We start from the raw sequence: 25,541 nt of genomic DNA, 5'->3' as shown, positions 1-25,541 counted from the left end.
ATTTGAGAATTTTTTTAAAGTGATTCTTCACCATTGAATGACGGGGCCGAAAACAATATATAGCATGACATTTGAAGACGTTGTGGACGAGTTGTGACAAAACTCGGTGGATGAGTTGGTTCGGTGACGAGAATGAGCCAATTCGAATTTGGTTCAAGTCCAGATCCGGCCTATAAGTGGAATACAAAATGTAAACTCTTCAGCCTGGCGGAGGTAGGCGCTCTACCGAGTGTCGTTCAAGTTTGTTCTGTTTCATCAAGTGTCACTCTGAGTGATTTCTAGTTTGTTTATTTGTTGACATAGAATGCGAGTACGTCTATTAATTACATACTATTGAAATGATAATGATACATCATGATAATAACAATAATGGTACACAAAGACAATGATGATAATGGTACATAATGATAACGATGATAATTGTCCATAATGACGATGCTGGCATTTCCAATTTCCTCTCTTCCTACACTGTGTATGTGTAATAACTAGATGCCTTATAAAGGGGTCACATGGTCGCATCTATTTAAGGCAGAGGAGGTACTGCACGATTTGCTTCAACAATAGTACGCATAAAGAAAATGGAAAGGGGACTTTAGAATGCTTTTTTTCATTGACTGGTATGACACCCGATGAACTTCAATGAAAGGATCAGCAGACCGTTCTGGGCCCTTTTCATTCGTCAACTCGAAGGGCACTCGGTAGAGTGCACACCTCCATCCCGTCATGCCTGATCCACGACAACATATCTGGCCCAATAAATTTTTGAAATATCATGCTATATATCGTTTTTGAGCCCGATCTCTCAATGGTGAAGAATCATTAAAAAAAAATTTGAGAAATCGGATCCAGATTCGGATATTCACCAAAATTGAATCAATTCTTCTTTCTCACACTCCCAACATGTCCACCAAATTTCGGCTGAATCCGTCCACAACTTTTTGAGATATCGTGCTATATAATCGGTTTAGCCCCATCTCTCAATGGTGAAGAATCGCTTTTAAAAATCCTAGTTGTCGGATCCGGATCTTCACCAAAATCTACAATCAGTTCGTCCATGTCGCACACCCAACCTGTCCACAAAATTTCATCTGGATTTGTCCACAACTTTTTGAGATATCCTGCACACAAACAAAGAGATAGACAGACAGAAAGGGGTGAAAACATAACCTCCTTCACCTTCGGTGGCTAAGCTAAATTATGCATTGTGTCATGCTTTACAATCCACGTGACCTTGCAATCTACGACAGAGACTTCATGGCAGACAGAGTTTTATGGGAGAGTTTCTCATTCTGCACATGCGTAAATGGCATTCAACAGGTTGCTGTGTATTGCGGTTCCATTATTTTAAAAATCCAATCAACTTTTATTTTATGCCTCCACCTATGAAGGCATTATGTTTTCAGGATGGCCGTCTGTCCATCCATCCATATGTTTTTTGTTACCGCGATAACTTAAGAACAGCTGAAGGGATCAGTCAAACTTGGTACAAGTATCTATAATGATGTTAATATGAACTGATTAATTAATGGGGTCAAGAAGTCAAAGTTCATGCAAAAATGTGATATGAAGGGATTTAAATCAAACTTGGTGCAAGTATGTATAATTATTTAATAATGTGGGCGGATGCATATCTGTTGTCACGACGTCGAAAAGTGCCATTCTAGTTTGTAATGGTATGGGTGCAAAGTTCGTTTCTTCCTGCTGTTCCTGTTCCATGGAGGTATCTCCTTTCATTAAGGAGGTCACTCTACAGAAGAAAGAGCAGAGAGAGATCACAGGACAGGAATACACAATTGTGGCCCACGTGAGCAATGAAAGTTCCATGGAATGGTCACCGAACTGGGGTAACCAGAGGCAGGCAGGCAGCTTGTGGCACGACAAGAAGTGATGGGGCTGGTGGGAATATAGGCTCCGCATCAACAAGAGATCCCTTGAAACAAGTCGTCTCCCAATGAATCCCAGACCAGACAGACCAACTTCCTGTGCGCCAATGGTTTTATTAGGTTGGGTGATGCCCCACCCCTTGATGTTACCCATGCCTGCCTGCTCTGCACCCATTGGTGGCTCAGGCACCACTCAAGCTGAAGGCACTCTTCAAACTTTCTCGATCCCCCACAAATGCTTGGGACACTGCAAGAGCGTGCCAAAACCTGTGCCTGATCAGTTTATCTGTCATTCTGCTATTCCCCAAAAGCACAAAGAACAGATATACACAGGGTAAAACATTCAAAAGGGGTTTTGGGAGAAGTGTTATTGAAACAAACAAACAAACAAATAATAATAAAACAATGTCACCCGCAGGGTGACCCGTATCTTGCCAAAAGGTGACCACGTGTGACTTCTTTAAGGTCACACTGAGGTGAACAGAGCTGCTATCCACCAGGAGCGACTCCTTGAGGAATATCTGCCTAAGAAAGATTCCGATGAGAATCGTTCTACAGAGTAACCATGAAAAATATGCGTTTTCCTCATAATGTCACCAAATGACGTCATAATGTCTCAAGCTTGACATATCTAGAAAGCACTCATCGAGGTGTTCAATTTGAGGTACTACACGATATGGTTCCTAAAACTTGAAAATTTGACCTTGGGGTCAAATATGTTTGACCTTCGGCACTAACCATGAAGGTCAAGGCCAATCGCCACCAAAAATTAATCAGCTGAGCGCCAGACCATGAACTATATTCCCATGAAGTTTGAAGATGATCCGATTAAAATTACTCAAAAAATAAGGGTTTCGTCGACTCCCCTGATTTGCGACAAAGTGACCTTGACCTTTGACCTTGACCTTTAAAATTTTATGCACTGAAAGGGACCTCTATAGGCCTCTGATATGCGAAGTTACAAAAATTTCCAATGATAACTGTGCTCTGCAGAATTTTTTATACGTGATTACAGACAAAAAAAACATACAAGCTGACTAACATATCTTGCAAAAACTTCGTTTTGGCAAGATAACAAAGGGTCTGACAGGTCTAAAGATTCTTTGGGGTCCAAACGGATTTGGGGGATGTAAAGGTCTCAGAGTTCTTGGGGCTTAAAGGGTGAAGGAATCTAAAAGGTGTCAAAAGTGTCGTAAGGGTCCTAAAGGTAAAAGGGGTCTTCAGGATCTTGGTTGAGGGGGGGGGGTCTTAAAGGATCTAAGGGGTCTGAAAGCGTAAAAGGTACATTCCGATAGTACATAATTAAGACATATAGTCACACGACTTCACTAACTGCTTCGCAGCTTCACCGTGTTTTTCGTTTTTTATATACAGTGCCTATAGAAAATCTACACCCCCTTTCAAAATTTTTACCTTTTGTTGCCTTATAGGCTGGAATTAAACTGCATTAAATCAGACTTTCTCCACCTTTATTTACACATCATGACCCACAACTTCCAAATGAAAAGCAAATTCATTAAAAATACAAAACTAGAATATCTTGGTTGGATAAGTGTCCACCCAACTGAGTTAACATTGGTGGAAGCATCTTTGACAGTAATTACAGCTGTGAGTCTGTTGAGATAGGTCTCTACCAACTTTGCACTCCTTGATTGGGAAATATTTGCCCATTCTTCTGTACAAAACTGTTCAAGCTCAGTGAAGTTGCGTGGAGAGCATTGATGAACAGCAATCTTCAAGTCATGTCAGATTTTCGATTGAATTTAGGTCAGGGCTCTGACTAGGCCAATCAGGACAAAATATTATTTTTGTTCTTTCGCCACTCCAGTGTAGCTTTTGATGTGTGCTTCGGGTTGTTGTCATACTGAAAGGTGAACTTCCATCCCAATCTCAGCTTTGTTGCAGAGGGCAGCAGGTTTTCCTTTGGATTTTTTTGTATTTTGCTCCCTCCATTTTCCCTTCCATACTGACAAGTGCCCCAGTCCTTGCTGATGAGAAACATCACCATAACATGATGTTGCCGCCACCATGCTTTGCAGTAGGGATGGTATTCTTTGGTTGATGTGCTGTGTTGGGTTTGAGCAAAACATAACGTTTTGCATTTCAGCCAAAAAGTTCCATCTTAGTTTTGTCAGACCACAAAAGTTTTTGCCACATGGCTTCAGAATTTCTGGAGTGGTTTTTTTGCATACCTCAAATGGAACTCAAGGTGGGCCTTTTTGAGTTTTTTTTTGAGTTACCTTCTTGCCACCCACCCATGCAGGCCAGACTTGTGGAGTGTTTGGGATATTGTTTTCACATGCACAAAGTGGCCAATCTTTTCCATAAACCACCGATTTAGGTGCATCGTGGTTAAAAACCTGATCGGAGAAAGTTTTGTTGTGAGTCAACTTTGGGAGCTCAAAGCAGTAAGGTCACAAACAAAAAAAACACTTCACTTTTATACATAGAGATGGACAACTTATTTTCCTGTTGCAGCCTCTTCTTCTTCTTCACAGGGAGGTGGCATCACTTTTTTTTCTTCTTCCATCGATCAGCTTATTGCGAGATCTCTCGGCAAGCCATGGCTAATAGAGAAAAGCCCTATCAGAAGCCCTCATGCAAGGTTATGGGAATGCTCACTGAGAAACATCCAAAAAAAAGCCTTCAATAACTCGTTTTAATATGTAACAAAAAAGGTCGTTGTATAACAGCTCTGGAAACACCCCCCAACCCCTTATAAGTGTAAAACTCTAACATTTGGACACACACCCAACCCTATCCAACTCCAAAGCACAACCCCTACAAGTTACACTACCGGTCAAAAGTTTTAGAACACCCCCATTTTTCCAGTTTTTACTGAAATTTAAGCAGTTTAATGTTTCAATGTACTCTGAAATTAAAGCATCGAACAAATAAACAATTGTAGCTAAAAAAAGAAATCATGGAATCGTTTTGTTGAACAAAATTTAATCTAAATTTTTGACTCATAAAAGTAGCCACCTTTTGCAGAAATAATCGCCGAACATACTCGTGGCATTCTTTCTACAATGGAAATCAAATATTGTTCGGAAAGTTCTTCCCAACATTGTTGTAGAAGTTCCAACAAATGTGTTGCACTTGTAGGTTGCTTTGCTTTCACCCTTCTGTCCAGTTCATCCCAATCCAGCTCGATGGGGATTAAGTCTGGAGACTGCTGGCCATTCCATGATTTGAAGCCTACCATCTTATTCTTTGCTTCTAAGGTAGTTCTGACATAGCCTGGAGGTATGTTTTGGGTCATTATCTTTCTGTAGGATGAACCCCTGACCAACTAGGCATAGACCAGAGGGTATTGCATGGTGCTGCAATATGCTGCGATAGCCCTTTTGGTTCAGTGTGCCAGTCACTCTGTGCAAGTCATCGACTAGATCCAGCAAAAGAGCCCCAGATCATCATGCTTCCTCCTCCATGTTTGACAGTTGGTGTCACACACTGAGGCACCATTCTTTCGCCTACTCGACGGCGTACAAAAACCTTGCGTGATGAACCGAAGATTTCAAATTTTGATTCATCGGTCCACAAGACCTTCTTCCAGTTTTCAGTAGTCCATTGGCGGTGCTTCATGGCCCAGGCAAGCCTCTTTTTCTTATTTTGCCATCTTCGCAATGGCTTTCTTACTGCCACTCGACCTGTCAAACCTGCAGCTCAAAGTCTTCTCTTCACAGTTGAAACTAAGACTTCCTTCCTTCGACCAGTGTTAAGTTGTGCTTGAAGCTGCTGTCCTATGAGTCACCTATCACACAACCTGTTGACTCTCAGAAACTCGTCTTCTGATTGTGTTGCGGCTTTGGGTCAGCCAGACCTCTTCCTGTCGGAGTTTCCTCCAGTTTCAACTGCCTTTTGATGGTGTAGGAAACTGTACTCACCGACACCTTGGCTTGCTTTGCAATTTCTCTAAAGGAAAGACCTACACTTTTCAGGGTTTCATGGTCTGTCTGTCTTCCTTTGTTGATTGTCTTTTCTCTCCATTATGATAGCAATATACTACTTCCTGCAGTGCAATATTGTCCAAATAATGCTTCAGAGGGTGCAGCAACACAGTCTGTTCCAACACTGCTTTTATACAGACAGAGGGTTTGTAACTAATCAACAAAAGTTGGGACACCTGGAGGAATTGTTTGCATCAACTTTCAAGGCTTAATTTACTTCCATTGCTGCAGAACAGCTGCAGTTGCTAACCCAGTACTTGTTTCCTGAAAAGGGCCTTTTTTAACAACTCTGAAATTTACATTATTTTTCAGTTTTTGGTAACCTAAACTTTTTTTTAACCTCTGGCAGTTTACCTGTTAGCTTTGTACCATTTCAGGTTATTCACTGGACTTGAACTGCTTAAATTTCAGTAAAAACTGGAAAAATGGGGGTGTTCTAAAACTTTTGACCTGTATTGTAGGTTGGTAATTTTTGAATGGCCCCTTCGATATGACATTGTTAAGAGGTTGGATATATTGATAATATTGCAAGAAATGAAATATATCTCACCCGTGATTGAATATTTCTGTGATAATAACCAGAAACCATTAAAAAAAAAAAGGTTGCCAAGATTACTGGCTCAACCCACGATAATATCTCGTCACTGAATTTTTACAATGAATTCCCATTTCCACCAATAATACACACTTCAAAAAATTTCTCATTTGAGGTGAGTCATCTACGATCAAATTAGTCAAATATCTGATCAATTTACGATCAAAAATCAAATCATGATGTAAATTTGGTTCTTTTAAATGATACGATGCATGCATATTTGAGATGTTTATTTGGTGAAGTTGGCTAAGATTTTTTCTGCAAACTTTTTTCATCATTGAGAGTTATGTATTTAGATGAGCAGTAAAATTACCTTTAAAACGATGTATGGGTCATGTTTGCACTATGTTCGGTTTTTAAATGATTCACGCATGTGACTCCTTCAGTGATCTTATCAATCATGGTAATATTTTAATTGACTTATTTTTCACAATTGATCCCATATTTGATGATTGGAGGTTACCACCTCACCAAATATCAGTATCTGGGTTGAAATCCGAAAGAAAATTGGGCTTTTTATGAAGCATTGTAAAAATGGATCTACCCTTGTGGAGATGGTGACAGGTGGCAGCTCGTGTGTTTATAATTTATGAATTGTGAGAAAATGACTGACCCTACTCCTCTGAGCTCCGAAGGTTAATAAACACGAAACTTTATCGGATAACACTGTTTACCACGGTGCACCTAATTGGGGTTTTAAACAAACATTTTGCTTTTATATGACAGATATATGAAGATAAATATATGAAACTTGAAATGCACTCCAGCCCCCCCCCCCCCAATTTTTTTTTTTTTTTAACTTACTTGGATACCAAGGCTGTAGAACGGATTGACCAGTCTTTATTAAGGCCAGCAAGTTGATTGTAGTCTTCTTTGTCCAATTGAAAGTCAAATACCTAGCAAACAAAAATTTTAATAAAATACTGTATATCATAATACTGTTTATCATAATACTGTATTAAAATAGCAGAAGATAGAGCCCTGAAACAAAAATGAAGAATTAAAAAAAATCAAATCAAATGCAAAAACCCCAAATCATGCATTTGATTAAAATGAGAAATTTAATGTTCAGTAAAGTTTAACATCATTAAACTTTTATTCCCCACCATAAGGGGTTTTCGTCTTCAATAATTGACACCTGGAAATTACTCTAATGGGAGTACTCAGATGCAAATCATTGTACTACCAGGCAAAAATTGTACTTTCTACAACTCATTGTTATATAAGAATACAAACTATAAACTTAAAAAAAAACGTTTCAGTATTTCTAAAACTAGGGTGTTCATAGAATGCGTCACCCTAACCCCGTGCAGTGTTCAAATATATGTTCGCCTCGTACGTCAATTTTTTTAAAAAGTGATTTTTAAAGATCGTTTTAAAAATTCCAGAAATTTAGCAGTATTGATGTCAAAGTACTGCAAAACTGGAGGTTCTTGGAAGTGACAAGAAGGCAATTTGTGTTCTACAGTGTTCAAGTACATAATTCAATACAAATAAAATAAAGATTGTAAAAGTAGTATTAAAAAAAAACACAAAATTCCAGAATTTACCACCATTGACACAGTGTCCATCTTCTTCTTCTTCTTTCGGCTGCTCCCTTTCGGGGTCGCCACAGCGGATCATCCGTATGATCCGCATAGTGATTTGGCACATGTTTTACGCCGGATGCCCTTCCTGACGCAACCCTGGTCGCATAACATAACGCAACCCTGGTCGCATTGAGTGTCCATAACACCACTCAATACAACACGTTACATTAGTTATTTGTGCCTGTTGTTTGCATCTTTTATGATGTCCTTAAAAACAGTAAGTTTCCTGTTTAGAATAATTTTCAATTTTGTTTCACTGCTAGGCAGGCAGACTGATGAATTTTTTTAAATCTGACTCCTCTCTGCACATATGCGATCAGGACAAATTCAGAGACAAAGTCCTGTTAAACAGCAGATTTGTTTTCTGATTCATGTTCCGATTCATGTTTAAAATACAACCTTCAATTTAAATTTAGTTGTTCCTCGATGATAAACCGACGTCAGTGGACAGACCGATGAATGGACATTAAACAATTGCTTAACACGGCTTTTTGCTTTACGTGCACGGGGTAACAAGGCTGAAATGTTGTACTTTTTCATTATTAATGAAAGTAAATAAAGTCAATATTATGTAGACAAACAATATTCAATTTCAAAAGGTTAAAGTTATGAAAATGACTTTTGTAAGTCATTAAACAATGTCTGCATTCATCATCAGACAGACAAAAGCCAAACTCTTACCAAGACAAAGATTACAGTATATGACCAGTTAAATTTTTTTTCCAACACTAAATCAATAAAGGAAAGGATATGGTGTTGGTTTTTAATTTTGTTTAGCCCTCAAGTAAATTCTGCTTGCCTTGCCCTTCTACCGCTTCCATCTGCCATAATGATGTTGTTCACCTTTTCAACACTGGCATCCATCCGTGCTGATCATGCCCTGTTCACAGCATCCAACACAATGGAGACATTTCGCTTTGGAATCAAGCTCTTCATGCGGTTAGCATACCTTTGCATTCTCCACAATCCTGGCAGGAGTCACACTTTTGGGAATCACAACAATACCACGCTGGATGTGGTAACGCAAAAGAACCTGCAAAGAAAAATGCAAGCAGATTAACACATCAATGATCATCTCTTTCATCAATGAAAATTAACAGCGAGTGCATGTTCAGTCAAGGCCAAGTGATGTAGAAAACCGAGGCACAAAGTTATTAAAGAGATGATGTTGTATTGTATTGAAAACAAGAATGACCGCACAAACTGTAACAAAATCCGGTAACGGGCCAATTGGGAAACACGCATTTAAAGCACTCTTCAAAGATGAATAGCACGATTGGGAAACACATTTACTGCGCTAATAAAAGATTAACTTGACACCTCTAATCCATGTCAACCTCCACCACAGTTGTATCAGAATGAGCCGATTTGTCACACGGTCACTGATGTTTAACCCCAACATGGGGCTGTTCAAAAACTACGTAATGCTATTTTTTTTTAGTAAATTAAGCAACGTAACGCTTGAGTACCATGCATTCTGATGGGCTTGATTAAACCTTAAACTATTAATCGATATACGATTAGATTTTTCAGGGTCCCTAATCAAGAATACCACTCAACCAAAATAAAGCCAATGGAAATCTGACGCAACAAACCACAGTATATAATCAGTAGAGGCCTACATGCCTGATATCTTAAGCCCAAGATGGCAGCCATATCATTTTGTCTGGGTGCCATGGTGGATGGAGTGAAGCAACAAATGTGGGTGGGGTCTGGCAGCTGTCTGGCCAATGGGTGCATATTTCAAAAATCGACCTGAGATAGTTTGGATGACAACTCTGGTTAAAATGCGTACACAACTCTATGTTGCTAGAAAGAGGGACAGAGGCAGACCAATATTAACCTTGGAACTCTGTTGTATCCAAGGATATGGAACTTATTGGTCCATCAAGAGTGGATGCTCAGGACCATGTTGCATGGAAGTAAAATATTTGGGGGAAGAAGTAGATTGACATTGTTATTGTTTACGTTTTTGTATACTGTCAGACCCCACTATTCGCGGGGGAAATGTTCCTGAAAAATGCCGCGAATGTCGAGTCCGCGAATGTCGGAGCATTGTTTCAATAGAAAAAAAGGGGATAGGTTCCCAGCAGTTCATAATTCATGAGAAAAAATATATATAATCCTGTTAAAAACCACGATTATGGCCACAAAAAAAATAAAATAAAATAAAAAATAAACCCCCGCCAATACGCAAGAGTCAAAAGATATTGTGATGCTAAACCAGAAGGGGATTGTGGTGTTGTATTGTGGCATCGTAATGTGGTGTCATTCTTCATTGTTATTCTTCTTCACCCATCACAATCCCACAACAAAAGTAAAATGTCAAAAGATGTTGCGATAGTAATCCATGAGGATTGTGGCGTCATATTGTGACATCGTAATGTGGTGTCATTCCGACATTGTATGGTTGTTTTGAGATTTCATTCCTCTGTGTTTACTTCTTTTTTAATGTTTTTTTGTTTCTGCAATTTTTGGAGGTTTTTTTTTTCATAATAAAATGCTTAATGTTTTATATATTTTGTTATTTCGGAATTAATTAAATCCATCTATGTTATTAAATTTGGCTTATGGTACATTCTACCCCTCCCCCATCAATCCTGGCTTTTCGTTCAGTCCACTATGTGGATTACCACATATGCAGAAATGGAGATGCGATTATCGTTTTTAAAAATAATAAAATGCTTAATTTTTATATATATTTTGTTATTTTGGTAAGGATTAAATGCATCTATGTTATTAAATTGTTTTCATACTTGTTTCACTTGCTTTTGGAATGGTTCTGCCCACTGTCCATTTTCCCCCTCCCGCAATCCTGGCCGAGTTTGGTTGAGTCCATATTTACATTCAATTTATTTTTGTAATAAAACGATTATTGTTTTTTAAAGTCTTGGTATTTCAGAAAATGCTCGAAAATAAAAGGTATGGCTTTTAAATATTATGACTTTACTCTATAGGAGTTTATGAGCATATCATTATGTACACATTTGAATGAGCAGCCATTTTTTTCCCCCCATATCATCCCTCTAATATGGAGTCCAACCATACTCCACGATATTGTTATACCTTTGACCAGTTAGAAAGTTGTAGGTTAGTAAGCTCCGTATTTTGGTTAGTTTAGCAATTTCAATGTATTTTTGTTTCAATATATAAGGTATTGGTGTTCGATTGTCAAACAAATCCAACTATTTATTTCCATCATCAGCCACTGGAAGAGATTCAATCTCTTGCATTACGTGCAGGTTCAAATATTTAAAGCATTTAGGTTATGGAAAACCAAAACACAGAAAAAGACTGCTCGCCCACCAGCTTGTCACACGTGAACCTGAACACCCCATGTCACATATAAAACCAGAAGGGCACTCAGAAGAACGCATACCTCCATCACGTAATACCTGATACACGAGAGCATATCGGACCCAATACATTTTTGAAATATCATGCTAAATATCGTTTTTTGGCTCCATCTCTCAATGGTGAAGAATCACTTGAAAAATTCAAATAATTCTCGTATTCAGATCAATTCGTTATCACACACTCAACATGTCCACCAAGTTTCATCTGAATCCGTCCACAACTTTTTGAGACGACGTGTTATATATTAGTTTGGCCCTATTTTTCAATGGTGAAGAATCACTTTAAAAAGTTATAGTAGTCGGATCCGGATCTTCAGCAAAATCTAATCAGTTCGTCCTTGTCACACACCCAAACTGTCCACAAAATTTCATCCAGATCCGTCCATAACTTTTTGAGATATTCTGCACAGATAGACAGACGGGCAAAGACAGAGAGGGGTGAAAACATAACCTCCTTCACCTTCGGTGGTGGAGGAAACAAATATATTTCAGTTTTGAAATACATTTTGAACCACACAATATATTTTGAGACATCAGCATGAAGGTGACTATGACATAATTTATGTCCATGTAGTTGCTGAGAATAAAGTTGATTTATATATCTTCACGTGAACATTTTACATTCTGCACACATTGTCCTTTGGTGTTGGTAAAAAAAATAGCTTGATGCAGCACCCCTGCTGGCACAACATGAAAATAGATTCTTTAGCTGTGGATTTCATCCACAGAACATGCTTCAGCTATGGATTCCTGAACAGATAGCAAAGTTGTCCTCCAATCACACAAAGAAAGCACCGATTCTCGGTACATTTTACAGTGAAAGTACTGATCCTCGGTTCATTTGGTACCTTGGATTAATTCACACAAAAGGTAGCGATCCTCAGTTCAAATTGGTACCATGGGTTACTTTACACAATGAAAGTACCGATCCTCAGTTCAAATTGGTGCCTCAGTTCATTTTACACAATGAAAGTACTGATTCTTGGTTCATATTGGTACCTTGGTTCACGTTTTCTTTTCTTAAGAGCAAGGAATATTGAATGTTTTGAATAAATCAATAAGTTGTTAAACTCATTATACTCTTCTTTTCTTTAAGCATCAGGTACATAAAATTACAACTCAAGATATTCCTTACAGTGCGTATAGAAAATTGAAACCCCCTTTCAAATTTTTCTCGTTTTGTTGCCTCGTAGCCTGGAATTAAATCAGACTTTTTCCAGCTTTATTTACACATTGTAACCCACAACTTCCAAGTGAAAAAAACAAGTTCTACAAATTTCAGAAAATTGATTAAAAATTAATTTGGTGTTGGTAAAAGAACTTGATTTGATGCATGAAGTGCATTAAATTGACGAAAGCAATATCCTTACCTACCAAACCCCAGAGAAGTCACATGGCTTTTTAAAACTTGTGACAACAAAAAATAAACAAAAATTATATAGAGTAAACTTAATTGAGCTGTATGATTGAATGCATTCACTGCTGGACCTCACACCTTGTCCCCCAGATGGACTGTATCCATAGCATCTACCAGATCTGTATCTATATTTTCGGTGGTTTCGCAAGATGCTCTCCAGGGAATCAAAGCAAATCTGGTAAAAAAAACGGACAATATAAAAAAATAAGTGATAATGTTAGTGCGAACTCGAGCCGATGTACCACGTGACATGTGCAAAGATGCGCAGGCAAAATGGTGCATTTTCTGTAATGGAGGGAAGAGTGGGATGTTTCCAGTGGCATTAAGCAGCAACTCTCTTGTGGATAAAGCCATTTTATTTCATTAATTGTTGTATGCGCGGTGAAGACTGGCTTTAAAGTTCGCGAGCGGGTTCGCGCCCCGTCACCCCGAGCGAGTGGGTTCGCGCCCCGTCACCCCGAGTGAGCGGGTTCGCGCCCCGTCACCCCGAGCGAGCGGGTTCGCGCCCCGTCACCCCGAGCGAGCGGGTTCGCGCCCCGTCACCCCGAGCGAGCGGGTCAGCGCCACGTCACCCCGAGCGAGCGGGTCAGCGCCACGTCACCCCGAGCGAGCGGGTCAGCGCCACGTCACCCCGAGCGAGCAGGTCAGCGCCCCGTCACCCCGAGCGAGCGGGTCAGCGCCCCGTCACCCCGAGCGAGCGGGTCAGCGCCCCGTCACCCCGAGCGAGCGGGTCAGCGCCCCGTCACCCCGAGCGAGCGGGTCAGCGCCCCGTCACCCCGAGCGAGCGGGTCAGCGCCCCGTCACCCCGAGCGAGCGGGTCAGCGCCCCGTCACCCCGAGCGAGCGGGTCAGCACCCCGTCACCCCGAGCGAGCGGGTCAGCACCCCGTCACCCCGAGCGAGCGGGTCAGCGCCCCGTCACCCCGAGCGAGCGGGTTGGCGCCCCGTCACTCCGAGCGAGCGGGTTCGTGCCCCGTCACTCCGAGCGAGCGGGTTCGTGCCCAGTCACCCCGAGCGAGCGGGTCCGTGCTCCGTCACCCCGAGCAAGCGGGTCCGCGCCCCGTCACCCCGAGCGAGCGGGTCCGCGCCCCGTCACCCCGAGCGAGCGGGTCCGCGCCCCGTCACCCCGATCGAGCGATTCGCACTCCTCCACCCCTCTCTCAGTATTCCCATCAACGAAGCATCGGCTGGTATTTGCAAGTCTAAAATAATTTGAAAAGTGTGTTTGTGTATTTGCTTGTTTGTTAATGGAATGACTTGAAAACTGTTGTTTGTACTCGGGATGTGCCCGGGAAGGTTTTAAGTGGGGGGAAAAAAATTCATAGCCCAGGCGTTCAGGGTGGGGGTATACCCCGATTCTCTCTCTGTAAATGTGCATCATATCACGCCACTTAGTGGGAATGGAGTTGTTGAGCATGACCACCGAGACCAAGGACATGACCTAAGTCCCTGTTGGTATTCCCAGACTGCCCGACAGTAAATATCCATTTTTAAATAATTCCTGAAAATCCTGGAGGATGGGATTTGCTGATTTGAAAAAATAGAAGAAAAAAGACTTTGCTGATCTGGAAATGAATCGATACTGGTGTCACAAATGGAGCAAGTCTTTCCATCATGGCAAATCTCACATTCTCACCCTGTTGCTTTCAAAGGACTGTCAAACAAATCCAACTATTTATTTCCACGATCAGCCACTGGAAGAGATGTTATCTTTTGCATTGTTTAACTCACCATCAACCATGACCTATCCTGGGCTGACAAACAAAGTTGACCTGCAAATATTGCAGTCGGTATCCCTTCAAAAGCAGAACTACTAACAGCCGAAAGGCCTTTGACAGTGGCTTGAAGAGTACTGCTCTCCCCCTAAAGGCTAGTGCCACCGGATCTCATCACTCTCTCTCTCTCCTGGATTCTATGGTATCGAAAGCTCTCAATATTATTGGCATCTTACAGGATGAGGCTCAAAAAATATATTTACCGGTACATTTTTTAATGAAACTTTGAAGATACATTCAACATTGGGGATACATGAAATATGTAAATTTTTTGGAGTTGACCCATGGTTTTTGAAAAGAAAAAAAAAAAATTTAAAATGGAAAAAAATTTGACTCCAAATTTGATATTGGGTCATTCCTTGTGGAAGGGTCATTCCTTTGAGTGATTCTCGTCCTCCTGACAGAAGAATTTGTGCATTGCATTCCTCCAAGCCTGTCCCTAGGTGGGCTGCTGTTAGAGCAGAGGGTGGTGGACTCTTGACAGAGGAATCCGAAGTGAAGGCCTGCTGGGGCGGTTACTTCGAGCGGCTGTGCCAGGCTGATCTACCAGCTGTTAAGTTGGATGTCGGGGATGTTACTATCCCTATTGCTGACCCTACAGTCAACGACTGACCATATCCTTGCTCTTCGGGTCCTTAACGAACGCAGACGAGATTTTCAGCAAGGGCTGCTTGCAGCCGATGTTGATCTCTGCAAAGCATTTGATTCAGTGAATCGGGATGCCCTCTGGAGGATTATTGCTCTTTGTGGGGTGGCACCAAAGTTCATCGCTCTGATTCCTGAATTATATACTGGTACAGAGAGTGCTGTGAGGTGTGGTAGTTTCTTCTCCAACTTATATCCAGGTGTTGCTAGGGTTTGTCAGGGGTGTGCATTACCTACCCCCCCCCCCCCCACTCTTCAACACTTGCATGGAGTAGATGTTCGAGAAGGTTTTGGAGAGATAAAGCTGCAGAACATTGCTTGGCAATGTCAAGATCCCTGACCTTGATTTCGCAGATGATGCATCCTTGAGAACCACTGGACATTCTTGCGGGGGCCCTCAAAGCACTGAATGAGGAAGCTGAAACGCTGTGACTATGGGTTTCCTGGATCAAAACAAAGATCCAGGCTTTCAATCACATCTTGAATGCTGCCATTTTGTCTGTACCTGTTTGTGGTGGCATGTTGAGGTCAGAGAGATTCACTTACCTTGGCAGTGATATTCATGTCTCCGCACGTTGTGAGCCGGTCAATAGACGTTTGGGTTGGCCCTGAGGAGAAATGGATTCATTGGATCATGGGGTGTGGCAGTGTCCTATGCAAGATGACAAAAATCCAGGTCTTCAGAGATCCTTGCTACTTCCAATCTTGCTTTACAGATGGGAGACTTGGACTCTGACAAAAGATCTGAGAAGAAGATTTAACTCCTTCGGTGCCAGGTCTTTTCGGAGAATCCTTTGCTATTGCTGGTCAGACTGTGTCCAATGAGCGGTTGCTGAGACACACAAATGATATTTGTTACCTGTATCATCCATGAGCATCAGCTGTGGCTAGATGGACATGTGGCTCAATTTCCTGATGCTGATCCTGCTCATCAGATTCTCTCAGCGAGGGAGTCTTATGAGCGGAGAAGGTCAAAGGGACGGCTGCGTGCCTCGTGGTTGCAGCAGGTTATTTGGCATCTCAAGGAGATGGGTCAGGCATCTGCCTGGAGGATGGCCAGACAGAAGCTCCTGGAGTACCAATGGAAAGTGGACGCAGCAATGCACTGCTCCAGCGCATGCTCCCATACATAAACTAACCTTGTGGAACTTTTTGCCATCTTTCAACTTTGCTTTGGGTGGGAAGCGTGGCATTTGCGATGGTGTGCAATCAACTTAGCCCAAGTTAGCTCTGCCACCTAAGATGGCAGAGGTTATGATTGCACCCCTTTTTATCTGTCTGTGTGCAGGATGATATCTCAAAAGGTTGTGTACAGATTTGGATGAAAATTGTTGAACGTTGGGTGTGTGACAAGGAAGAAATGATTAGATTTTCGTGAAACTCTGAATCCAGATCCAGATACGAGAATTTTTTTAATTTTTAAAGTGATTCTTCACCATTGAGACATCAGGCCAAAAACAATATGGAGCATGATATTTCAAAATATGATGTAGGGGGTTATGACAAGGCGATTAGATTTTGGTTTCGGACCCGATTCAGATCCGGACTATCAGTGGGATGCAAAACAACATCCAAGTTGTTCAGCCTGGCAGAAGTATGCAATCTACTGAGTGCCGTTCTCATATATTTGTATTAATTTAGTGTCAAGTCAGGTTAACACCTGGTACAAGTACCATGCAGTCCACTACCATCTCTTTCATGGTCGATCGGTGCCTCAACCATCTCACCCACCAAGCTTGCCTGGTGAGGAGGATGTCTGGACATGTAGTAGGGGGTGGGGAGGGGGGGGAGAAACACCAGTCAAAGGATGAATGAACCTTTTACAGGCCAATGGCCATCCTGTTGGATAGTGTCCCCTAAAAAAATGGTCAGAGGGTGGTCTGACCTGGACTACCAAGGTCTATCTGACTGCCTGGACTACCAAGACCATAACCCCTAAAGGGACGCAGCGTCCAACCGGTGGGAGCACATTTAAATGAATGACTGTTCATTCTTGCGAGTTAGGTTGGAGCATGGTGCAAAATTCAAAATCAAAGATGGACAGAAATGAAACCATCCAAACCTGAGCACTGGTTTTCCCATGTTTCTTGGCAATAGCTGCCACCACGGGATCCTGCAGCAGCCCATGTGGGTCGTTGCTCTCTTTCTTGCTGCACATATGACATGGTGTAAGTAGTACATTCATGAAAGAGGTACCAATAGGCTAGTTATGCAGGTTTGCAAGTGAATTAAAAAAGTTGAGGACAGATATTTTTAAGAGGTAAATAGCAGACATTTGAGCAAGTAGCCAATAAGCCAATAGTAAAGTTTTTCTTCCCCCCCCCCAAACAACTAGCACTGAAGCTTGGAACCACCAAGCTATATCATAGCTAGGAACTAAGTAATCTTTTGAAATTATACCAAGAGCATGGCAACCAAGAAGCATGCCTGTGGACTGATCATGGTGTAGCATTATGTCCATGCTCAATCTACAATCGCCTCAAAAAGCTTCTAATGATGAACAATTAAAATTGTAATTCATTATTCCGTATTTCCATGGTAACGTGGTAGCATCATGATGAAGGCACCTGACTGGCATCCTAGAGGTTATAAATTCAAATCCAGCTAAAGGTAGCAGTATCAAGGATTGTAATTGAAAGCATCTAGAAACTGACATTGCATCAGAATTACCATGGATTGTTTGGAAAAATAAAACAAGAACACAGATCATTCAGGTAAAGGAGAATCTGCTCACAATAAGACATTACTCTAGGATGTGTATGGTTTAGTATGGTTGACCCATAATGCCCTGAAGAGAACTTGGGATGACATCAAAATTATCTTCAGGACAATCTGGGGTTGACATCAAAATGTGACTTCTAAAAAGGCAGTGCCCACCCAAAATTTCCCTCCAAGGTGCAAATGAACAACAACAAAAATAATCAAGTGAAACACTCCCCACCACCATCTCCACTTACAATGGGCGATCAGGAGCTCCAAATGGACTGTAGGCTACAACGGTGATACCCTTGTCATTGCAGTACTGCACAAGCTTGTCTCTGGTGAAGTATGGATGCAATTCAATCTGTAAAAGAAAAGGATTCCTCTCGACTGAAGTGTTAAAACAATGAGCTGTAGTACTTCTAAAATAGAGTACTGCATTTTGTAATCACGACTGTTCTCCAGCCGTAGTACAAGGGGTCCTCGATATATGTCCGAGATATGTTCCAGAAAAGTTGGACTTGTAATGAAACGACAGATAGCGGGGAATTTTTTCCCCCCATAAGAATGTGTAAGGGGGGGATGCCTTCCAACACTTTGTTTACGTCTTGTACAACACCACTCAACAAGCGGAGGAATAAAAAAATATATACGTCTGAAACACACAAAACATAAGAAAAAAAAACTACAATAAATTAAACACATTTTAAAACCCAAAGTTCTTACTTATTTATCTTAATTGCAAGAGCTTTTCATGATTTAATCATGATAATTTAGCAGTCTTACACCTTGAAAATATCATATCCTCTGAAAAGCTGTCTGCATCAATCCTTCACCCTCTAAATTATCCTTCCCACTTGGGCCATGTGGTCCCCACGGACCCAGGCTCCAGCCTTTGTGCCAGCACACGAACTTGTGCCACGATCCCCTGCAGTGTCCACACGGGACCTCACGAAGAGCTCACGCAGTTGCCATGCCCACTACGGCAATCACACCCACTTTTACCGTGCCTGCTTCATGGGCCACGTTACCGAATGGCACGTCTTGCGTGCCGCATGTCATGCCGTACCGTCTGCACGGCCCTCATCGGCATTCTTTAAAATAGTTAAAACGGTTGTCAGCGGCAAACCATGATAGCAAGCAAGCTTGTCGTTCACCATCCTTATTTCATTTCACTTTGTCTTCAATTTGACATCCAGTCACACTACTACATTGCCGCTTGCAGTATGTGCAGGTTCACCTTTTTGTTACCATTTCGTTTACATCTCATTGTTCCGCGATTACCACGGGACAGAAAGATAAAAATGCAGTACGTGGCTGCGTTGTCCAACGCCGCTCAGTGAGATGGAGTCTGAAAGCGAGAGGACGCAGTGCATTGTGGGGTGGAAGGTTGGGAAGCTGGTACACAAAACATTGTGGGTGGGAGGCCTGGTAACTGGTCTTCCATCCAATGGACGTTGGAGCGGGGAATTGTTGGATGTATAATGAAAATGTTCCTGAGTAACTTATGGACTTGTATGCAAAACGACGGATAGCGGGGAGACTTAGAGAGGACCTCCTGTAGTGCATTTTAATGCACCGTACTCTTTACAGAGCAATAGCGCCACCAAAGTTTCTTCGTAAGGCCAAAAAAAAAAAAATGTTGCATTGGCGCAACGGGTCACTGAAAAATAGGGTAGGTCGGTCGGGATCTTTTTATTTTTTATTTTTTATTTTTCCTAATAAATCCCTCCCAAAATCTCCCCCGGCTCGAGTACCACCCTTTTTGTCGGCGGGTTCTGTCCGAAACACTTCCGGGTTTTTGCGATCGCAATCAAAAAGATACTTGAAAACGATAGCAAAACAACAAAAATAGCAATAAAATAGGGTCGGCAAAATTTTTCGATAGCAAAAAAACAAAAAAAAAAACGTAGGGTCGGCGGAATTTTTAGGGTCGGGCGGGTTACGCCAATGCAACATTTTTTTTTTTTGGCCTAAGGGTTATACCGGGTGGTTCGCCATTGCCTTCCTCGCATTGTTTGTCCATGTGCTTATGCTTTTAAATGCTGAGTGTCAAGCAAGGAAGCAGCACATACCATTTTTAAAGTCTTTGGTATGACTTGGCCGGTGTTTGAAGCGTTGACTCCCCAGATTCGGAGCGGACACTCTAATCATTACACCATTGATTCTAGTGTAGTATTACATACAAGCTGTATATGGCTGTAGTACAGTACTGCACTACAGCTACATTGTTTGACAATGTAGCATCAAAATGTGACTTCTAAATCACATTTTGTGACAATGTAGCTGTAGTGTATGTATATATATATATATATATATATATATATATATATATATATATATATATATATATATATATATATATATATATATATATATATATATATATATATATATATGTGTATATATATATATATATATATATATGTGTATATATATATATATATATATATATATATATATATATATATATATATATATATATATATATATATATATATATATATATATATATATAGTATTGCATGTGTGTTATGTTTTCCTTCGTCCACTGCTGGGTCTTCTATCATCAAATGCAACAAAATAATATAATCGATTGTATGCACCAATTCCCAATCACAAGTGGTCCACTATCTGGGTTTGCCGCCGCCGACTGTTTTAACCATTTTAAAGAATGCCGACGAGGGCCGTACAGAGCAGGTTCAAGTTTGAGAATGGTGTTATGTTGAGAAAATGTGAATAGGCAAAAAAAAAAAGTTTAACATTAAGGGTAGGGATAGGGAAAAGAGTTAGAAATAAAATGAAGGGAGTGTTGTGGATGCCAAAAATTCTGCAAATGTTGGCACATACATAGTTTGATGGCCCCAAGACTAAACAGTGAAGGTCTCAGAGATCTTATAAAGTATAAACACCTATTATGTAAGCACAACCTCTGCATGTGCATCAAGTTAATATTAACACTAATCTCTGGCACCAAAGACAAAGTTAAAAAGATATACTCATACAAGGAAAGCTAAACACAGAAAAAGACTGCGAGCCTACCAGTGAACCCTAACACCCTGTATCACATATAAAGCAAATTTATTTCTACTTTGAACCACACAATATATTTTGAGACATCAGCACGAAGGTGGCTATGACATCATTTATGTCCACACAATTGCTGATAATAAAGTATATTTATATTGTTGTGGGCCAGGGTTCGGTGGCGATAAACGACCACTAGGTGGAGCAGTAGAGTCGTCTCCCACCGAACACCCGGAATTTAGGTCGTGACTCTCGGATAAGTCCAAGAGTTCACGTCCCTTAGCGGACCGTGGTCGCCAATATTTCGACCGCATGGCGTAGGGTTAATTGGCTCGATCTCCAATATACCTAAATAACCACGCAGTCGAGCTACCGGGAAACCACACCCTCGGCTGACTCTGTCCGATCCGAGTCGCAGGTAAAGACTCTGATCAGGCATAACTGAGCAGAGTTACCAGAGCCGCACCGGTCCCAATGACAACTTACGGCACCAACGGCCTTGCTATTTCTCAAACCCGCACGGTGCTGGGTCAATGAAAGAAAACATGCACAACGAACTGGGACATTTAACACGGGGATTTATTTTACAATAGGCAATAATCGGGAAGGGAGACACAGAGCAGAGTTATCACGAATAAGAAACGTAATATACAATGAACAAGGTACTTAACGATTCTACTTGCAGATGGTGCCACACACACACACGCACACCCAAAGAAATGGTGGACCCCGTGGGTCTTTATTTGGTGGAGCAGGGCCGGGGTACCTTCCCGCCTCGTGTGGTCACACCGACTCCAAACCACCACGGCGGGACTCAAACACACGACCCAAAGTCCACGGCCCACATCCCTGGCTGCTCGGCCACCACTACCACAAGAAGCCACCGCAAAGGGCCGCAGACGACGACCGAGACCAAGCCATCACTACCGCAGACGAAGCCAATCGCCACCAAGACTGCAGACACTCAGCAACCACCAACCCTCTCCTCTCTTAAGGTGGAAGCAATTTCTTTTTCCTCCCAATCGCCTCCTGATGGGACGGTCGCCGTAGTAGCTTTCGGCACGCTCGCCTCCCATTGGCTGGGGTGCGCGTGCGATGCTCACCCTTCGCTCATTGGCTGGAGGAAACGTCCCATGCCCTTCCTTGGAGGCGATGGAGGCTCCGCCCACGCCTTCAGCCAAAAACACGTGGGCAATGGCGACCGGCTTGAGTGAGGGACGGTGCCGTTGTTGTTGTTGTTGATAAAACCTAACTAAAAATAAATCATAGTGCACACATGCAATTCCCATTACACAGAAGGAGAGATTCTAACTATAAACACATACTTATCGAAATAACTGAACTGCGGGGGCTGCTGTCTGTCTGTCTGTTTGCAAATGGCTTCCAGATTCGTAACAATACATCTTCACTCAGACATTTTACATTCTGCACACATTGAGGTGTTGATGTGACTTGATTTAGCATCCATGCTGGTACAACACGAAAATAGATTCTTTAACTGTGGAATATTCAAAGAAAAGAAATATCACATTACAGGATGCAAATTAGTTTCACCATCAACTAAAAAACTGTGTGAAGAATGTGAAGATTTATTATCCCCACGCTGTAAAAAATAAAATAAAGAAGGGGGGGGGTTGTAATCTGCTCTGTCACAGTGTCTCCTCCTAAATGGTTGGGCAGAAATTCACCAAGCTTGGTAATTATGTCATCATATGGCAAGAAAATGAGAGAGCTGTATCATTTTTGGCTCCGCCAGAGGTCAAATACCAAAAAATGCAATTACGGGCACATTTTAAACATTTTTTAATGAAGCTGTATATGCAATCAATGTTGGGGGACATGTGAAATGTCAATTTTTTGGATTTGATCCTCAATTTATGCCCCGAGGGTGGGACTTAGGGTCACAAGGGTAAAAATGGAAAAACACTTTGAACTCAAAATGTAATATACGGTCAATCCTGGTGGAACTTTTTACCATTTTTCAACTTTGCTTGAGGTTGGAGGCGTGGGGATCTACGACCGGTGTACCATCGACTTCGCTCCAGTTTTACTTTAAATTACAATGGAGGGAAAAAACTGGTAGACAACCAAAACAAATTCTTTTGAAAAATGGATATTAGATTCACTTTCATCACTACATTTCCTTTTTTAACTGGATTTTTCAACTTGAAGTTTTAAACTGAACAATCATTCCTTTTGTAGTTTCCATTTCTATTTTATGAGTAAGTCATAAACTTATAGATGAACTCACATTGAACATGTAGAACAATGATAGGAGACATTACTGTTACATTATGAGCAGGGACATTAAGCAGACTGTGGACGGAGCAACACAGTATGTGAAAACTCGTAATCATGAGATGTAGGTACTCGTATGGGAACACCACATCAGTCAATCATCTTATTTCCTCTTTATTTTTTTAAACAAAATCTAAGCTCAATAGTAATAATAATAATAATAATAATAATAATAATAATAATAATAATAATTTAATAGTACTAAAAATTTCAAACATTTGGAAGGCTCGAAACACACCACTATTTAGATAAATTAAATTAAAGTTATGTGAAGCACTAGCGCGAAGCATTATTCTTTGTAGCAACCAGCATGTGTCATCACCTGATTTGTCAAGGGCTTGATTCGGGCAACAGAAAGCAGACGCTCAAGCTGAGAGATGTTGAAGTTGGAGACACCGATGTACTTTACTAGACCTTCATCTACCAAATTTTCCATGGCCTGCATGGACACACGGTGGATGAAAGGAGAATGTAGTCCGAGTAACCTCGTGTGCAAAATGAAAAACAGGATGGGGCAATTGATTCATTTTGCCTGTCTATCTACAGATGTCAGTATATGATGGAAGAACAACTTAATTTCAATTAAGTGTTATATTTTGAACACTGCAGAACACAAACCTGCAGTTTTTAGCAGTACTTTGGCTATGAAATTAGGAAATAGTAAGCAATGTCAACCAAAGCACACATGCACAGAGAAGGGTGAAGCAATTTATTTACTCTGCCTGGCTGGCAGTCAAACAAAATTAACAATCATTCCAAAAAGGAAGCTTCCTGGTTTTAGGGACGTTATAAAGGACAGAAACAGGCATGAAGAACTAATGGAACGTGATAAATAAGGTGGTGTAAAAGATGGTGCATCAATGGCAGTAAACTTCCAAAATAAGTTGTTTCCACCACCCCCCCCCCTTTCTACAGCCTGTAAAACCTTAATTTTTACCAAAGGTGGGTGGAGGTTGTTTTTTAACTCTTGTCTATCTGTGAACAGGATATCTCAAAAAGTTGTGGACGGATTCGGACGAAATTTGGTGGAGAGGTTGGGTGTGTAACAAGGATGAACTGTTTATATTTTGGTGAAGATCTAGATCCGGCTAAGAAAATATTTTAAATGATTCTTCTCCATTGAGAAATGGGGACAAAAACGATATATAGCACGATATTTCAAAATGTTATGGACGAGTTATGACAACACTTGGTGGTAGAGTTGGTAGGTGACCAGAACAAGTCAATTCGATTTTGATTCACATCCGGATGCAGATCCACCCATCAGTGGGATACAAAATGTAAACCGTTCAGCCTGGCAGGGGTATGCTCTCTACCAAGTGCCATTCTCGTTATCACTCAGCCAATTATGCTACTCTGCAACCTTGTGTTGCAGAAGAAAGATGATGCTCCTTTATTTTTTTTTTTGCACTGTATTCACAAAAGATGGCCCAAGTTTCAATGAAAACCGAGAGAGCAAGAAAAGTGTGTGGGGGTCTGATGGCAGACACTGGCATGACATTGACAACCACAAAATCTGAAAAATTAACCAACACACGATGTGAGGAATAGTGAATGAAGAATCCAACTTCCAGTCATAAACTAGTAGCAGATTCAAGAATTAAAGATCTAGATCATGATACGTGAATACGGATGCCCTAACTATTAAATGACAGCACAAAGACAGTTACAAATCAAACTAGAAGGGCACTTGGTCGAGCGCATACCTCTGCCATGCAATGCCTGATCCAGGAGAACATATCGGGCCCAATATATTTTTGAAATATCATGCCATACATCGTTTTTGGGCCTGCCTCTCAATGGTGAAGAATCACTTTAAAAAAAAAATTCATCTTGCATCCGAATTCAGACCTTCAACAAAATCTAATCAACTTGTCATGGTCACACACCCAACCTGCTCACCAAGTTCCGTCTGGATCCGTCCACAACTTTTTGAGATATCCTGCACACAAATAAACAAACAAACGAAATTGCTCGTTGAGCAAGGAATTGCCGGAATAACTTTGTCATATCTACATGATCTCTGAAAAAACAAAAACCTGGAAATCAATTTGGTTCTTACAAGTCGATAGTGCTACTGTTTAATGAGTTATAGCACTTAGTTTGGTCATGATCATAACTTGGAAGTCAATCGGACTTGAAATGGCGTTTTTAATCGCAATTTGAAAGTTTTGACCCGACCCCCAACCGCTAAGAAGGGTGTTGGTGTGACAACCAATGAGACATATGGTTGGATGCAGAATTGGAAGATGCACATTTTGGATTTGGTTTGAAGTCGATACGACCATTTTAGCGGACGTTATTGCGA

At 41.2% G+C, this 25,541-nt stretch overlaps 1 protein-coding gene across 4 annotated transcripts in view; it reads right to left on the bottom strand.

Annotated features, from left to right (window-relative positions):
* The window catches only part of LOC147020052 (aldo-keto reductase family 1 member B1-like), a 49,456-nt gene that overhangs the window by 4,145 nt on the left and 19,770 nt on the right, over positions 1-25,541 (bottom strand). For 3 of the 4 annotated variants that reach the window (XM_085895017.1, XM_085895018.1, XM_085895020.1), the window contains 5 exons: positions 23,556-23,672; positions 18,166-18,272; positions 17,271-17,358; positions 8,967-9,050; positions 7,233-7,324 (listed from right to left, as the gene is read on the bottom strand). In XM_085895017.1, coding sequence (XP_085751143.1) covers positions 7,233-7,324; positions 8,967-9,050; positions 17,271-17,358; positions 18,166-18,272; positions 23,556-23,672 — 488 coding nt within the window. The remainder of the gene's footprint in view (positions 1-7,232; positions 7,325-8,966; positions 9,051-17,270; positions 17,359-18,165; positions 18,273-23,555; positions 23,673-25,541) is intronic. The other variant, XM_085895021.1, reaches the window with a different exon arrangement.

The sequence above is a fragment of the Eptatretus burgeri genome, chromosome 9 (assembly GCF_056783735.1).
Source record: "Eptatretus burgeri isolate ZD-2024b chromosome 9, Ebu_testis_v1, whole genome shotgun sequence".
NCBI classification, from domain to species: domain Eukaryota; kingdom Metazoa; phylum Chordata; class Myxini; order Myxiniformes; family Myxinidae; genus Eptatretus; species Eptatretus burgeri.
The sequence above is the reverse complement of the archived record's forward strand: the minus strand, read 5'-3'. Positions and strand labels throughout refer to the sequence as shown.